This window comes from Pristiophorus japonicus, chromosome 2 (assembly GCF_044704955.1).
Source record: "Pristiophorus japonicus isolate sPriJap1 chromosome 2, sPriJap1.hap1, whole genome shotgun sequence".
Lineage (NCBI taxonomy): Eukaryota > Metazoa > Chordata > Chondrichthyes > Pristiophoridae > Pristiophorus > Pristiophorus japonicus.
In genome coordinates this window covers 90,455,447-90,472,212 of record NC_091978.1, presented here as the reverse complement: position 1 = coordinate 90,472,212, position 16,766 = coordinate 90,455,447, and the positions used below count along the sequence as shown (strand labels likewise).

Genomic DNA, 16,766 nt, shown 5'->3' with positions numbered 1-16,766 from the left:
GCATGCCCGATTGCCCTTGTCTGCCTGGAGAACTGTGTGCTGCTTTAACAATGTTGAATCTTTGGCCCAACCATTCCTTAACACAGTACCTCTCGTCTGTTCTGCTAGTGGCCATGCTCGCGAGGTTTAAATCCCAGTTTCTCGTCGCCATTGATACATCCTTACCATAAATGCACACAAGGCCCATGCTTGAGAGAAGGTCAGTCTGTGACCTGTCTTTTATTCCTTGGCCTTCAAGTGCAGCAACTGGGTGGAGGTTCCCCTTTTATATCTGAAGGTCCAGGTTAGGAGTGTCTCCCACAAGTTCACCACCTAGTGGTCATTGTTCTCACAGTGTACAACTTAGGTCAGATTATACATGGGTTACGTTGCTGGTTGAATACATGACAGTCCTGGTGGCTAACTCTTAAAGATGTCAGAGACAGTGCTCTCACACAGGATGTGAGCCTCAACGAAGGTGCCCGGACATTTGGCATTCACTGCCATTATGATCTGGTTGTGGTCGACAACTAGTTGGACCTTCAGGGAGTGAAATCCTTTTCTGTTACGAAAATGCTTCGGGTCCTGAGAAGGTGGCCGCATGGCGATGTGAGTGCATTGTGTAGCTCCCTGCACCCTGGGGAACTTAGCAATGCGGTAGAATGCTCCAGCCCTGTCAGTCTGAGCCTCCGTGGTCATAGGGAAGCTGATAAAGTCCATCCTTCTCGCGTATAGGGCCTCCGTGACCTGTCTAATGTAGCGATGGGTGGCATGGTGAGACAGAGGGCAAATCTCGACCGTGGAGGCCTGAAAGGAACCGGACGTGTAGAAAGACAGTGCCTTGACCTCGACCGACACTGATGTCCTGATGACAGGCTGCATATGTGGCCTGATGAGCTCACATATTTCATTGATCACCACCTTGTCGAAGCGCAGTCTCCGAAAGCAGGTGTGGTTGGACACGTCGAGGTAAGATCTCTTTTCCCTGTACGTGCACGTTGTGTATGGTCTGGCTCTCCTCCTCATTCTTGCACATCTTAAATTGGGCACATAATGATGTGCATCACACATTGAGCTATCTGCACTCTGCAGCATCTGTGTATTAATCGATGCAGGCTGAGAAATGGCTGGCCCCATTGCAATGAAAGTATAGTAGCGATTGATCAGAAGCAATAATTTCCTCACTAAAATATAGTGGGGTTAAACCCCCTATAGTCCAGAGTCTGAAAATATGTCTGTTGAGATGGTCACTTCACCTGAGAAGAACTCCAGAGTCAATGCAAACTCCCTGGTCGTTTGCCGCATTTGAGCCAAGATTTTTGCCATAAATCATTCTGGTCTCTTCCTCCCCTAAGATAATTGTCTGGGCTATCAGAGCCGCCGTTTCCAAGGTCAAGTCTTTGGTCTCAATCAGTTTCCTGAAAACCCCAGCGTGCCCGATGCCCTCAATAAAAAAGTCTCGCAGCATCTCCGCTCTGCATGCATCTGGGAACTTATATAGGCTCGCCAGTTGCCGGAGATCTGCCACGAAGTCTGGAACGCTCTGCCCTTCTCGCCGCCGGTGCGTGTAAAACCGGTGTCTCGCCATGTGCATGCTGCTCGTTGGTTTAAGGTGTTACCCGATCAACTTACTGAGCTCTTCGAACATCTTGTCTGCCGGCTTCTCTGGCGCTAGATGGTCCTTCATCAGGAATACGTTCTGGATCCACAAACCGTCAGATGAGCCCTGCGTTTGTCGGCCGAATTCTGTCCCAATCATTCCTTAGTGACAAAACTTTGCTGTAGTCTCTCAACAAAGTCGTCTCAATCATTACTAACACAGTACCTCTCTTCTGTGCTGCTAGTGGCCATGCTCGCGTGGTTTAAATCCCAGTTTCTCGTCGCCAATAATATGTCCTTACTATACAATATAAATGCACACGAGGCCCATACTTGAGAGAAGATCACTCTGTGACCAGTTACCTTTATTACAGAGACCTCAAGAGACAGACGGTGGGTGGAGTTTCCCCTTTTATACCGGAAAGTCCAGGTTAGGAGTGTCTCCCACAAGTTCGACCCTGTGGTCATTGTTCTCAAGGTATACAACTTAGGTCAGCTTATACATGGGTTACAATAACAGTTGAATATGTGGCAGGCGGGGAGCCTGGTTTGCCGCACGCTCCTTCCGCTGCCTGTGCTTGATTTCTGCATGCTCTCGGCAACGATATTCGAGGAGCTCAGCGCCCTCCCGGATGCACTTCCTCCACTTAAGGCAGTCTTTGGCCAGGGACTCCCAGGTGTCAGTGAGGATATCGCACTTTATCAGGGAGGCTTTGAGGGTGTCCTTGTAACGTTTCCTCTGCCCAGCTTTGGCTCGTTTGCTGTGGACGAGTTCCGAGTAGAGTGCTTGCTTTGGGACTCTCATGTCTGGCATGCGAACTATGTGGCCTGCCCAGCGGAGCTGATCAAGTGTGGTCAGTGCTTCAATGCTGGGGTTGTTGGCCTGGACGAGGACGCTAATGTTGGTGCGTCTGTCCTCCCAGGGGATTTGTAGGATCTTGTGGTATTTCTCCAGCGACTTGAGGTGTCTACTGTACATGGTCCATGTCTCTGAGCCATACAGGAATGCGAGTATTACTATGACCCTGTCGACCATGAGCTTGGTGACAGTTTTGAGGGCCTGTTTTTCAAACACTCTTTTCCTCAGGCGGCCGAAGGCTGCACTGGTGCACTGGAGGCGGTGTTGGATCTCGTCGTCAATGCCTGCTCTTGTTGATAGGAGGCTTGTTGATAAGGAAAGTGGTACACGTTGTCCAGGGCCGTGCCATGGATCTTGATGTCTGGGGGGCAGTGCTGTGCAGCGAGGACAGGCTAGTGGAGGATCTTTGTCTTACTGATGTTTAGTGTAAGGCCCATGCTTTCATACGCCTCGGTAAATATACTGAGCACATTAAGTGGTAGGACACTGAGAAATGTAGAGGAACAAAGGAACCTTGGCGTGCATGTTCACAGATCCCTGAATATAGCAGGTCAGGTAGATAAGGTGGTTAAGAACCATATGAATACTTGCCTTTATTAACCGTGGCATAGAATACAAGAGCAGGGAGGTTGTGCTTGAATTGTATAAAACACTAGTTAGGTCACAGCTAGAGTACTGTGTGCAGTTCTGGTCACCACATTACAGGAAAGATGTGATTGCACTAGATTGTACAAGGGAGGTTTACGAGGATGTTGCCTGGACTGGAGAATTTTAGCTATGAGGAAAATTATGATAGGTTGGGTTTGTTTTCTTTGGAACAGAGGAAGGCTGAGAGGAGACCTTACTGAGGTGTATAAAATTATAAGGGTCCTAGATAGAATGGATAAGAATGACCTATTTCCCTTAGCAGAGGGTCAACAACCAGGGGACATAGATTTAAAGTAATTAGTGGGAGGTTTACAGGGGATTTGAGGGTGGCGGGTTCTGGAACTCACTGCCTGAAAGGGCGGTAGAGGCAGAAACCACATTTAAAAAGTACATGAATATGCACTTGAAGTGCCGTAACATACAAGGCTACGGATCAAGAGCTGGAAAATGGGATTAGGATGAATACCTCTTTGTCGGCTGGCCGTTTGCATTTTTTCTTGGGGTCCTGTTCATCTGAGTTCTCACCCACTCTAACTAGCTCAGAGCCCTCTCCTGGGTTCCGAATACTCCTTGCATTGAAACACCGAGCTTTCATGCTTGCCTTTTTATTACACTTTGACCCTTTAGAATTTTGCTGTACAGTGGCACTTTTTGTTTCTTGCCTTGAATGCAAAAGGCAGGAGGCAACAGAGCAGAGTAGCACTGGGGTAAGTGTAAACCACAAGCTGACAGGAAGGGACAATATGTATAAATATAAAGGGGCTGCAGGAGGGGTCAAAACTAAAAATCATGGTTTAAAAACTAGTATTAAAACACTCTACCTAAATGCACGCAGCATTCGAAATAAAGGACGAATACAGGATCATTTATTTCTATACATCTCCCCCTCGAATTACGGTCATGGTACACGTTTTGTGACTTGCGCTTGCTCTCAACTATGTTAGTCAGGACTGGGTGAATGAGGGACAACCGAGTTTTGAGTGTCCGTTTCATTAGTAGCTCTGCGGGCCGGACCCCCGTGAGCGAGTGCGGTCGGGACCTATAGGCCAGCAGGAGACGCGATAGGCGGTATTGTAGGGAGGATCCTTGAATCCTGAGCATACCTTGCTTAATGATTTGAACTGCACGTTCCACCTGGCCATTGGAGGCCAGCTTGAACGGCGCAGTCCTGACGTGGTTGATGCCATTGCCCGACATAAACTCTCGGAATTCGTTGCTTGTGAAACATGGGCCATTATCACTAACCAAGATGTCCGGCAAGCCATGGGTTGCAAAGATCGCACATAGGCTTTCCATGGTGGTGGATGATGTGCATGAATTCAGAATGATGCACTCAATCCATTTCGAGTATGCATCTACCACAATAAGGAACATCTTACTCATGAACGGGCCCGTGTAGTCAACATGAATGCGTGACCGTGGCCTGGTGGGCCAGGGCCACGGGCGGAGCCGGGCCTCCCTGGGGGCATTACCCAGTTGGGCACACGTTGTGCACCTGCGAACACAGTGTTCCAGGTCTGAATCAATTCCAGGCCACCAAATGTGTGACCGGGCAATGACCTTCATCAGCACAATGCCTGGGTGTTCGCTGTGGAGTTCCCTGATGAATGTCCCCCTGCCCTTCTGGGGCATAACTACCCGGCTGCCCCATAGTAGGCAGTCGGCTTGGATGGAGAGCTCATCCATCCGTCTGTGGAACGGTCTGACCTCCTCAGGGCATGCTCCATGTGCGGGCACCTAATCCCCAGTCAAGACACATTTCTTAATCAGGGATAGGAGGGGATCTCTGTTTGACCAGACTTTGATCTGGCGTGCTGTGATGGGGGAGCCTGCTGTCAAAGGCATCGACAGCCATGACCATCTCGGCGCTTTGCTCCGCTGCCCCTTCAGTGGTGGCCAGTGGAAGCCTGCTGAGCGCGTCAGCGCAATTTTCAGTGCCGGGATGGTGCTGGATGGGGTAGTCATAAGCAGCCAGCATGAGAGCCTATCGCTGTATGCGAGCCGATGCATTGGCATTGATAGCCTTGCTGTCTGACAACAGGGATGTTATTGGCTTGTGGTCCGTCTCTAATTCAAAATTCCTACCAAAGAGGTACTGATGCATTTTTTTTGCACCATAAACACATGCAAGCGCTTCGTAGAAACATAGAAACATAGAAAATAGGTGCAGGAGTAGGCCATTCGGCCCTTCGAGCCTGAACATGCAACTTCAGTACCCCATTCCTGCTTTCTCGCCATACCCCTTGATCCCCCTAGTAGTAAGGACTTCATCTAACTCCTTTTTAAATATATTTAGTGAATTGGCCTCAACTACTTTCTGTGGTAGAGAATTCCACAGGTTCACCACTCTCTGGATGAAGAAGTTTCTCCTCATCTCGGTCCTAAATGGCTTACCCCTTATCCTTAGACTGTGACCCCTGGTTCTGGACTTCCCCAACGTTGGGAACATTCTTCCTGCATCTAACTTGTCTAAACCCGTCAGAATTTTAAACATTTCTATGAGATCCCCTCTCATTCTTTTGAACTCCAGTGAATACAAACCCAGTTGATCCAGTCTTTCTTGATATGTCAGTCCCGCCATCCCGGGAATCAATCTGGAGAACCTTCACTGCATTCCCTCAATAGCAAGAATGTCCTTCCTCACGCTAGGAGACCAAAACTGTACACAATACTCCAAGTGTGGTCTCACCAAGGCCCTGTACAACTATAGTAACACCTCCCTGCCCCTGTACTCAAATCCCCTCGCTATGAAGGCCAACTTGCCATTTGCTTTCTTAACCGCCTGCTGTACCTGCATGCCAAACTTCAATGACTGATGTACCATGACACCCAGGTCTCGTTGCACCTCCCCTTTTCTTAATCTGTCACCATTCAGGTAATAGTCTGTCTCTCTGTTTTTACCACCAAAGTGGATAACCTCACATTTATCCACATTATACTTCATCTGCCATGCATCTGCCCACTCACCTAACCTATCCAAGTCACTCTGCAGTCTCATAGCATCTTCCTCGCAGCTCACACTGCCACCCAACTTAGTGTCATCCGCAAATTTGGAGATACTACATTTAATCCCCACGTCTAAATCCTTCTCGACGATCCCATATCCCCGTTCTGCTTGAGAGCGCGACCTGGAGGCATAATCCACAGGTCGTAGTTGACCCTTAGCATTGTCCTGCTGCAACATGCACCCAACCCCATAGGATGATGCATCACATTTCAGAACCAATTTTTTACAGGGGTCATACAGGGTCAACAACTTGTTTGAACAAAGTAGGTTTCGCGCTCGATCAAAAGCCCATTCCTGATGGTCCCCCCAAAACCAATCTCAACCCTTACTCAGGAGCACGTGTAGCGGCTCCAACAACGTGCTCAAGTTCAGCAGAAAGTTCCCGAAATAGTTCAACAGTCCCAGGAAAGAACGCAACTCCGATGTGTTGCAGGGCCTGGGTGCTCGTCGAGTTGCCTCTATTTTGGATTCGGTGGGCCGAATCCCATCTGCAGCAACCCTCCTGCCCAGAAACTCAACCTCAGGAGCTAAGAACACACCGGTCCAGTCGGCGTAGCACCTCCTCCAGGTTCTGGAGGTGTTCCTCAGTGTCTCGACCCATGATGAGGATGTCGTCCTGGAATAGGATCGTTCCAGAAATGGATTTAAGCAGGATTTCCATGTTTCATTGAAAAATCGCAGCCGCTGATCGAATGCCAAATGGGCACCTCTTATAAACGAACAGTCCCTTGTGCGTGGTGATGGTGGTCAGTAGTTCAGATTCGTCAGCCAGTTCCTGGGTCATATAGGCTGAAGTGAGGTCCAACTTGGTGAACAGCTTGCCGCCTGCCAGCGTGGCAAAGAGGTCCTCCACGCTCGGGAGCGGGTATTGGTCTTGTAGGGACACCCGATTGATGGTGGCTTTGTAGTCACCACCGATCCTGACAGAGCCATCCGCTTTTAGGACGGGAACGATGGGGCTCACCCAGTCGCTGAATTCAACAGGCGTGATGATGCCCCCTCTCAACAGCTGGTCCAATTCGCTCTCAATCTTTTCCCGCATCACATACGGCACCGCTCTGGATTTGTGGTGCACTGGCCTGGCGTCCGGGGTGATGTGTATCACTACTTTAGTGCCTTTGAAAGTCCCGACGCCAGGTTGAAATAGTGAATCGAATTGTTGTAGGACTTGTGAGCACAAATTTCACTCCACAGATGACATTGTGTGAAGATCCCCCCATTTTCAGTTCATCTCGGCTAACCAGCTCTGCCCCAACAGTGCGGGACCATTGCCCGGGACAATCCAGAACGGCAGCTGATTCACTAACCCATTGTGTGTGACAGCCAACATTGCACTGCCTAGCACCGGAATGATTTCTTTAGTGTAAGTCCGTAATTGTGTCTCAAATACGTGCTAATTTGGGTATACTGGCTTTAAGTGGCCATAGCTTCTCACATTGCTGAATGCCCATGAGTTACTGGCTGGCCCCAGTGTCCAGCTCCATGCGTACTGGGATACCGTTTAATAAAACCCTCATCATCATTGGTGGCGTTTTGGTGTATGAACTGTGAATGTTCGCCACGTGGACCCGCTGAACCTCGGCGCCCATCGATTTGCCCCAAAAGTCATCCTGCCTCAAAGAACCCTCTTCTGGTCCACCCACCTCATATATTAGTCTGGTTGCAGACTTCCTGCACATTCGAGCTAAGTGCCCACTGAGATTGCAGATCCTGCAGACAAACTGTTGAAATCTGCAAGATCTAGCTGAATGTTTTCCCCACACCTCCAGCATAGAAACATAGAAACATAGAAAATAGGTGCAGGAGTAGGCCATTCAGCCCTTCTAGCCTGCACCGCCATTCAATGAGTTCATGGCTAAACATGCAACTTCAGTACCCCATTCCTGCTTTCTCGCCATACCCCTTGATCCCCCGAGTAGTAAGGACTTCATCTAACTCCCTTTTGAATATATTTAGTGAATTGGCCTCAACTACTTTCTGTGGTAGAGAATTCCACAGGTTCACCACTCTCTGGGTGAAGAAGTTTCTTATCATCTCAGTCCTAAATGGCTTACCCCTTATCCTTAAACTGTGACCCCTGGTTCTGGACTTCCCCAACATTGGGAACATTCTTCCTGCATCTAACCTGCCTAAACCCGTCAGAATTTTAAACGTTTCCATGAGGTCCCCTCTCATTCTTCTGAACTCCAGTGAATACAAGCCCAGTTGATCCAGTCTTTCTTGATAGGCATGAGTTAAAGTTTCCATTGTTGGGAACAAAGGGACTATGGCCAGGCATTCCGCGCTGACTGTCCCTTTGACTGCTCTTAAGTACCCTATTAGTGGGTGTCAATGGCCCCATCCCGGGCCGCATTGTCCACTGTGATGGCGTGAATGTCCGTTCAGCCTGCCTTTGTCTCTGTTGAAGTCCTACTCTGGGGTCTATTGCTACCTGGGGAGTGTCGGACTGCCCCTGCCTGCCTGCGGGACTCTGAGTCGCATTGATGATGTTGACTCCCTGATGTGTTAGAGGCAGAATTGCGCACGTATATTATATTCGTCTCTTCCTCCCCCGCCATGAAAGTTTGAGCTTTCAATGGCGCTGCTTCCAAGATCAAATCCTTGGTCTTAATTAATTTGCAGAAAATTCCCGCATGACCGATGCCCTCGATAAAGAAGTCCCTGAGCATCTCCCACCTGTAAGGGTCTGTGAACTTACAGAGGCTGGCCAAATGCCGGAGGTCCGCTATGAAGTCCGGTATGCTCTGTCCTTCACGACGTAGGTGGGTGTAGAATCTGTGTCGGGCCATATGTATGCTACTCGCCGGTTTGAGGTGCTCCCCGATCCATTTGCTAAGTTCTTCAAAGGTTTTGTCTGCTGGTTTTTCGGATGCTAGTAAGTCCTTCATGAGAGCGTAAGTCTTTGGTCCGCAGCTGGTCAAAAGATGAGCCCTTCGCTTGTCGGCCGCTGCATCCCCCAGCCATTCTTTCGTAACGAAGCTTTGCTGAAGCTTCTCAACAAAATTGTCCCAGTCTTCCCCAACACAGTACCGTTCCTCTGTGCTACCGGTGGCCATTCTTGTGGGTCGTGAATTCCCGTTTCTCGTTCCTAATATAATGTCCTTACTCTACTGTATGAAACCACACGAGGCACATTCTGGGGACCTTAACTCTTTAGTCACAGGACTCCAAAAGCGATGATCCTGCGTGGGACCTCCCCTTTATACCTGTGTGATCAGGTAAGGAGTGTCTCCCACAAGTTCACCCCTTGTGGTCAAGGTGTGCATCTAGGTTGAGTGTATACAGTAGTACAGTGGTGTTACATAGTGGTTACATACATGACAAAATGTTTTAAATTATGAAGTGATTCGATAGTATGGATGTGGAGAAACTGTTTCCACTTGTGAACATGTCTAGTACAAGGGGGCATAAGTATAAGGTAGCCACTAATAGGTCAAATAAAGAATTTAGGAAGAATTTCTTTATACAGAGCGTGTGGAATAGCTGGAGCAGATAGCATTGAAGCATACATGAGGGAGATGGGAATAGAATGATACGGAGGTAGGGTGGGAAGAAGTCACACGAGTGGGTTGAGGCTTGTGAGGATTTTAAACACCAGCAAAGACCAGCTGGGCCAACTGATCTCTTTCTGTGCTGCAGATTCTATGTAATTCTATGCATAATAGAATTTGAAGATAAAATAATTAAAGGAAATGTAGTGGATATGGTTTATATGAATTTTCAAAAGTAATTGATAAGGTACCACATAAAAGGCAAAGATAATTGTGTATGAAATTAAGGAAGAGTTGAACACATGGAGATAGAGAGTGTGGAAGGCAGAAAAGAATAGAAACTAAAGGAAATTTTGAGACAGGAAATATGTGGAGAGTGGTGTTCCATAAGTATATTGTGTTGAGTAGCTCTTAATTTATTATATACATAAATGATATGAACTTGGAAATTGTGGCAACAATATCAAAAATATTTGTTGTAAATACAAAATTGAAGAAATAAAGCAAATTATGGCGAGGGTCGTGAAAGATAGCAGAAGGATACAGATAAGTTAGCGGAATGGGCCTTTAGGTGGCAAGTGCAATTCAATGCACAGAAATTTGAAGGAATACATTTTGCATGCAAGAATGGGGAAAGGAAACACACTTCAATGTCACTAGCTCAAAATCCTGGAACTCCTTACCCAACAGCATTGTGGGATCACCTTCACCCCACAGACTGCAGTGGTTCAAGAATGTGGTTCACCACCACCTTCTCAAGTGCAAATAGGGATGAGGAACAAATGCTGGCGTCGCATTTGCCCACATCCCAAGAATTAATTTATTTTAACTATGGGCCGTAATTTGCAGCCCTTATAGATACTTACGAGGTCACCTATTTGCCCCACCTCTGCCTAGCGAATACCCGTGCAATTCTTACGCCTGTTAAAAGCAGGAGTAAGGCCTGCTTTTACCAGCATAAGAATTTGAAAAAACAGAAAAATAAAATGTTATCAATCATTTATACATTATAAACCCTGTGCAATAAGGTAAGTTTATTCTTAGCCCCAATAAAACATGTAAATTTATTTTTCAAAAAATAAAATTTTTGTTTTTAAATATTAAACTAAATGCATTTTAAACATGTAATTTATTTATATTTATTTGATGTGTAAAGGTATTTTTTATGGAATCCCCATTCATACTTATGGGAGTTCTATACATATGGAATCCCCATAAGCATGAATGGGGATTCCCTTATTTGATTGGTTGGGAAAGCCCATGTGATCCCAGGGGTGCTTGTGAACTGCATGCACCTCAGGGATACGTGAGCCTCAACACACACCTACACCTATGTGTAGAGGCCCAGAAGCACAAGTGTCCAAACCTCCGGGACCATCGGGTAAGTTCGTAGATTTTTTGCAGGTTGGAGGCATCTTCCCGCAGGAAGCCTCCGACCGCAAATTCAGATCCTATAAATGGTCAAGACTTTTAATGGAGTAGAGTGACCTTGATGCAGATTCGTAGGCCATTAAAAGGTGGGTGTGCCTGTTTGTGCTGTAACATTCAATGATTCTATGGTCCACAATCCTCTACATAATGAGTTAAAACAGTTCTTTTGGTTAGCAAAAGTCATATACAGTTATTAAAACAGAACGTAAACTAAAATTAAAACAAGTCGCACCTCCAGAATTTTCTGCAGTTGCTTATTGTTCTCCACCACCAGAAAATTAGCCTCACAGCTGTGTGCCACGTACTTGCATGCTTCTTGAGAATTTGTTGCATAAATCCCAACAGCCAAGCCACTGTAGTTGAGAGAAAACTGCTATTATTACATACACACCTTTTCAGCCAATTTTGAATTTGCATCACGATTGACCAAGAAATTCCAATTTCACAAGCAACTCTATAAAACAGGACAGATGCTCAGCAGTTGGAATGCAGATGACAATTTTATATTTCACCTCTTGAATATTAAAATGTTGTTTATTCAGAACTCCCTGACAGTTCAAAGTATTAAGATAGTGAGTTGTACAGACCAGGAGGATCCCAAGTTTGATCCCTACTCTGTGCAGAGTTAGCAGAGCTCAGTTGTGATGGTGCCTAGGGGGCTCCAATTGCCATCAGCATCCTTGGGTTAGAGAGCAAAATTAGCCAGGGTTCCTGCTCCAAATTATTATTCATTGACTTCTGCATGGACATCTGATGAGGACAGTGATGTTGTAAAGACTGTCAACTCTGATTGTCTAAGCTCTGCATGAAAGATGAACACTAGGGTTATTGATATCTGAGGAACTAAACTTCATGAAGGAAACAATGTTCTCAAGAGGAGTAATGCAAGCAAAAAAAATGTAAATTAGGTCCTTCAAAACATTTAATCATCTTCTGCAACAAAGCTAGTTTCAACACAATTGTCCTGAAGAAATCAGTCTTCACAATGACGGAAGACATGTATGACAACATTCACTTATTCCATGCATAGCTGTAATGAATACTTTGCCAGACTAGAGGATCAAAGTGCAATACTTTCTTGCTGATTGCCAACAGAAAAATGGCTGGACATTCCCCTGCAATCTATCTATTTGTCTTCTCCACTCAGTATCACTAATACCATATTTTCTATTCCAAAGGCAAGGAAAAAGACCCAATGAGGTGGTTTTCCCTCTTTTGGCAAAGAATTGTTGGTGCTTATGGCAAAATTGCAATAGCAGTGACCATTTAGCATTAAAATATCATTTGCAACATTACAGCAACTACGCTAGCACATTTGCTCAAATGTGACTGGTCTGCAAAAGCACCCCTAGTGTAAATGGCATTAATTCAGAATACAAGCAACTGCATATTTGGAATCATTCCTCGATATGAACAAGTAGCTGTCTTTTGACTTGTAGCCAAATTTTTTACTGGTATAAAGGATACTAATGCAATATCAATGCACTATGAATGTAATTCTGAATAATGATACTTTACAATAACCAATTCTTGTCTCCATCAACTGACCTTTTATAAAACTACAAAAACAGACTGAAGTTTACAAGAAATCTTAACAAGTATAACCTACAGCCAATTCATAAGAACATAAGAACATAAGAAATAGGAATAGGGGTAGACCATATGGCCCCTCGAGCCTGCTCCACCATTCAATAAGATCATGTCTGATCTGATCATGGATTCAGCTCTACTTCCCTGCCCGCTCCCCATAACCCCTTATCCCCTTATCGTTTAAGAAACTGTCTATTTCTGTCTTAAATTTGTTAAATGTCTTAGTTTCCCAATGTCCCAGTTCTTCATTAGGTTACTAAAAATCACTCGGTTACACGTTTTAAAAGGCATACCCTGCCAGAATTGCTCCTACATGTGCAATGAACCACTCTGGAGAGTTGAATCCCAGGATGCCAACCCCATGAAAACGTTGGAGTCCAAGCTGCAAACACATAAAACAAATATTTTACTACCACCCTCACTTCAAAATTTCCTACATAACAAAGGTGACTGCACTTCAAAAGTACTTCATTGGTTGTAAAGCACTTTGGAACATTCCAAGAATAGTGCAACATAAATACAATTCTTTCTTTCTTTAAAATTATAAGTAAACTATAATATCAAGTTTCTATAATAAATTAATGTATAGGCATGTTTAAGAAACCTGTCAAATATACAAAGTTATGTTTTAACATGGCAGTTAAAATCCATAAATCCCCTCAAAAACAACATAGTTGAATTCATATTTAATCAATAATTCACATCTTATTGGGAATGACAAGAAGATTAATAGAAATTCCTTGCATTTTTTTTTCCATAACTAAAGCTGCTTTAAACTTAGAACACCGTGTTAAGACGGACATGACATACTTGCCTGAAGAAAGCTTTTTGCTGCTCTCCTGCATTCATCGTAATACTGTTGATAGGTCACTTTTTTCCATCGTTTTCCCTCCTTGTAAGCTAAAGCAACACGCTTATTAAAACGGCTCACTGACTGCTCGAACATTTGGGAAATAGTTATGGGTAATTCGGCACCAAAACCAGATTCCGCCATTCGGATCATAACTTTATCACTCTTCTCTGTGGTCCATAAATTTGTTTCAGAGGTCATGTTAACAGAGTATGGTGCTGAATCTGGAGTCACCATAATTGAAGTAAACAAACAAGGACACAAACATTAGTCTCTTCTGAAGATGCAATATTTGATCTTATGGGATAGAAGAAGCCCATCTTTTCCAAACAATTAACACCAATTACATAAGGGAATATTTATTATTAGCATCTTGCACACCTTTTACAATGTCTGTGGAACAGTGTTCCATTACTTCATCATAATCATAGCTGGATAATAAGCTAACGTACACAAAATACAAAAAGGAATGTTTAATTACATGCAGCCCCAGTATATTTAGATTTAAAACTGTACATATTATACTGCAGGCTTGGTCAGAAACACAATAGTTGCTCAATACATAGAAGGGAAATAAGCAAGAGAAAGTTGACTGTACAGCCACACCACATCACAATTTATTGCATCAGCCAAGGAAGGGACTAAATTGAAGGGGGTATTCCAAAAAAAAAGTTACTCCCCAATCTCTACATCCCATCTTTCTGCCTCTTCATTCTTAGAATCACAGAATCGTATAGCACAGAAGGAGGCCATCGTGACTGTGTTGGCTCTCTGAAAGAGTTACCAATTAGTCCCTTTCAGTTCAATGAGTCTCTTTCCCCATAGCCCTGCAAATCTTTCCCCTTCAAGTACTTATCCAATTCCCTTTTGAAAGTTATTATTGTATCTGCTTCCACCACCCTTTCAGGCAGTGCATTCCTGATCATAATGACTCACGATGTAGTTAACCAAGTATATCTTCTAATTTCCCAAATTCTCCTCTTAGGAAAGTAGTTACTTTTAAGGCCTGTATTCATCAGCCTCCTCCTCCCTTGGGTGAGGCGGAAGAAATTAAGCAATGCCATTCTGATTTTTAAACTTCATAGGGTGTTCAGAATACTGCTGAATTAAACCTCTTTTACACAGTGTTTAAAATCAGTGTTCCTGATGCAGATAGGTAATGAGAGCCAAATAATTTAAAGTAAAATATGTGTTGCCACAAAAGGTGATGAGCAGTAATAATTTAAGGTAGCTGTTTAAGACATAGCTCCTAAAAATTAGATCTTTGGTGTTGAACTGTGATCAAAATGCACATGAAATGGATACAGTAACTTGTCAAAAATGAAAAATGTTAAGTAGTTGATGGGGTGAAGCCAGCAGCAAACGCACGCTACTCCTGCCGCCAATATACATCACAATAATAAGTATGCGTACTCCATGCTTCCAACAGCATCTTGGATCTGATTTTTTTTTCCTGGCACCAAAAGTGGCTGTCAGGTGTGGAAAATGTAGGGTTCCATTCTATTGGCCCTTGAACAAGTCCAGTAGGAACCAGTGGTGGGCTGATAAAGACAAAAAGTGTTGGGGTGAATGGAGAGAGAAAGCGAGCAGCTGGGTCCACTTCGGCATTACTCTCCCAGCACCCAATATAAAAATGCTTTAAGACTCTTATGAAAAATTGCTGTTGTGAAAATGAAATGCCACACTAAATGGTACAATGAGGGGTACTCAGCTTGTGAGTAAAGCTTATTATTGAGATAATAGTGAGAGCTTTACTCTGTACATCTAACTCAAGCTATACTTGACCTAGAGCTCCTTTTTGTGGAGGCATGGTAGAACAACTGCAGCAGTGACGTCCTCCATCTTTAAATACAACATTTAAGTATTTCCTAGCCAACAGAATCTGCAGAAATAACTGTCCAAAAAGTTTCTATCTCAATTTATACAACTCCCACTTTTTCACACATTATTATTTGTTGTTTTATATTTTATCCTTCCTTCTTTGAAGGTTTTGAGTCATAATTCCACAAGAGCTGGCAGCCTTCTCATACCTCACTGAAATGGCCATTTTCTACACATTAACACAAAGGAAGTTCTGGCAGGTTATTTGATTTTGGAGATCATCACACCCAAGCTTAATCCCATCCTTGCCTGGATACCTATGCAGAAGTCAGCAGTTAACCATAATACCCATAGCGAAAACACTGGCTATTTTTTTTCTTCCTTTGCTAGCCCTGGCACACAGCTCAAGCTTAGTATCCCACCACTGCCCTGGCTGAGATCAGCTAAGTCAACACAGACCTGAGACCCTCCTGATCGACTCGGCTTAGTAACAAGCTGTGTGGTGCATCTTTCTACTGAGCCATCTGATGCACACAGCTTGTGTTCTACAAACAAGTTCATAAAAGGTCATTCCATGGGCAAGTTACATAAATATTAAAAAATAATTTTAAGTTTAAACCATGAGAGAGATTCACTTACACTCCTAATACTCGTATTTAAGTCATTCAGTGCTTTCAAGGAACTCCCAAGCGGAAACTCCATGCCCACTTCTTCAGCCAGGAGTCTTCCCCCCACACAGCTGACCCTTTCTCCCGTTTTCAGAATTTTTGCCCTACTTGGATCCCTCCCTCTAGCCTCTTACCCTCTCTAGACCTCTTTATTGCAAACTGCTGACGGGACATCGGCCGTCTCAATTTCTCTGCTCCCCTCACTCACTCCAACTTACCTCCCTCTGAACTTGCAGCACTCCGTTCGCTCAGATCCAACCCCAACTTTGTCATTAAACCTGCTGACAAGGGTGGTGTTGTTGTTGTTTGGCGAACCGACCTCTACCTTGCAGAGGCTGATCGCCAACTCTGTCATCTCCTCCTAACTCCCCCAGACCATGACCCCACTACTGAACATCAACATAATTTCCCAGATCATCACTAACCTCATCTCCTCTGGAGATCTTCCCTCCACAGCCACCAACCTCATAGTTCCCCAATCCTGCACAGCCCGCTTCTACCTCCTTCCCAAGATCCACAAACAGGATTGTCCCGGTAGATCCATCGGTTCAGCCTGTTCTTGCCCACAGAACTTATTTCCTCCTATCTCGACTCTATTTTTTCTCCCCTTGTCCGCTCTCTTCCCACCTACATCCGCGAGTCCTCCGACGCCCTCCGTCACTAACAGTTTCCAGTTTCCCAGCCCCAACCATCTCCTTTTCACCATAGATGTCCAATCCCTCTACACTTCCATCCCCCACCAGGATGTCCTGAGGGCGCTCAGCTTCTTCCTCGAGCAGAGGCCCAACCAGTCCCCATCCACCACTAACCTCCTCCGTCTGGC

At 44.9% G+C, this 16,766-nt stretch overlaps 1 protein-coding gene across 1 annotated transcript in view; it reads right to left on the bottom strand.

Moving 5' to 3' along the window:
• LOC139228815 (long-chain-fatty-acid--CoA ligase ACSBG2-like) overlaps nucleotides 1-13,598 on the bottom strand; it is a 165,205-nt gene extending 151,607 nt beyond the window's left edge. Inside the window, 3 exon segments of the mRNA XM_070860220.1 lie at nucleotides 11,247-11,367; nucleotides 12,898-12,986; nucleotides 13,419-13,598. Coding sequence (XP_070716321.1) covers nucleotides 11,247-11,367; nucleotides 12,898-12,986; nucleotides 13,419-13,598 — 390 coding nt within the window.
• Between the last annotated feature and the right edge of the window lie 3,168 nt (nucleotides 13,599-16,766).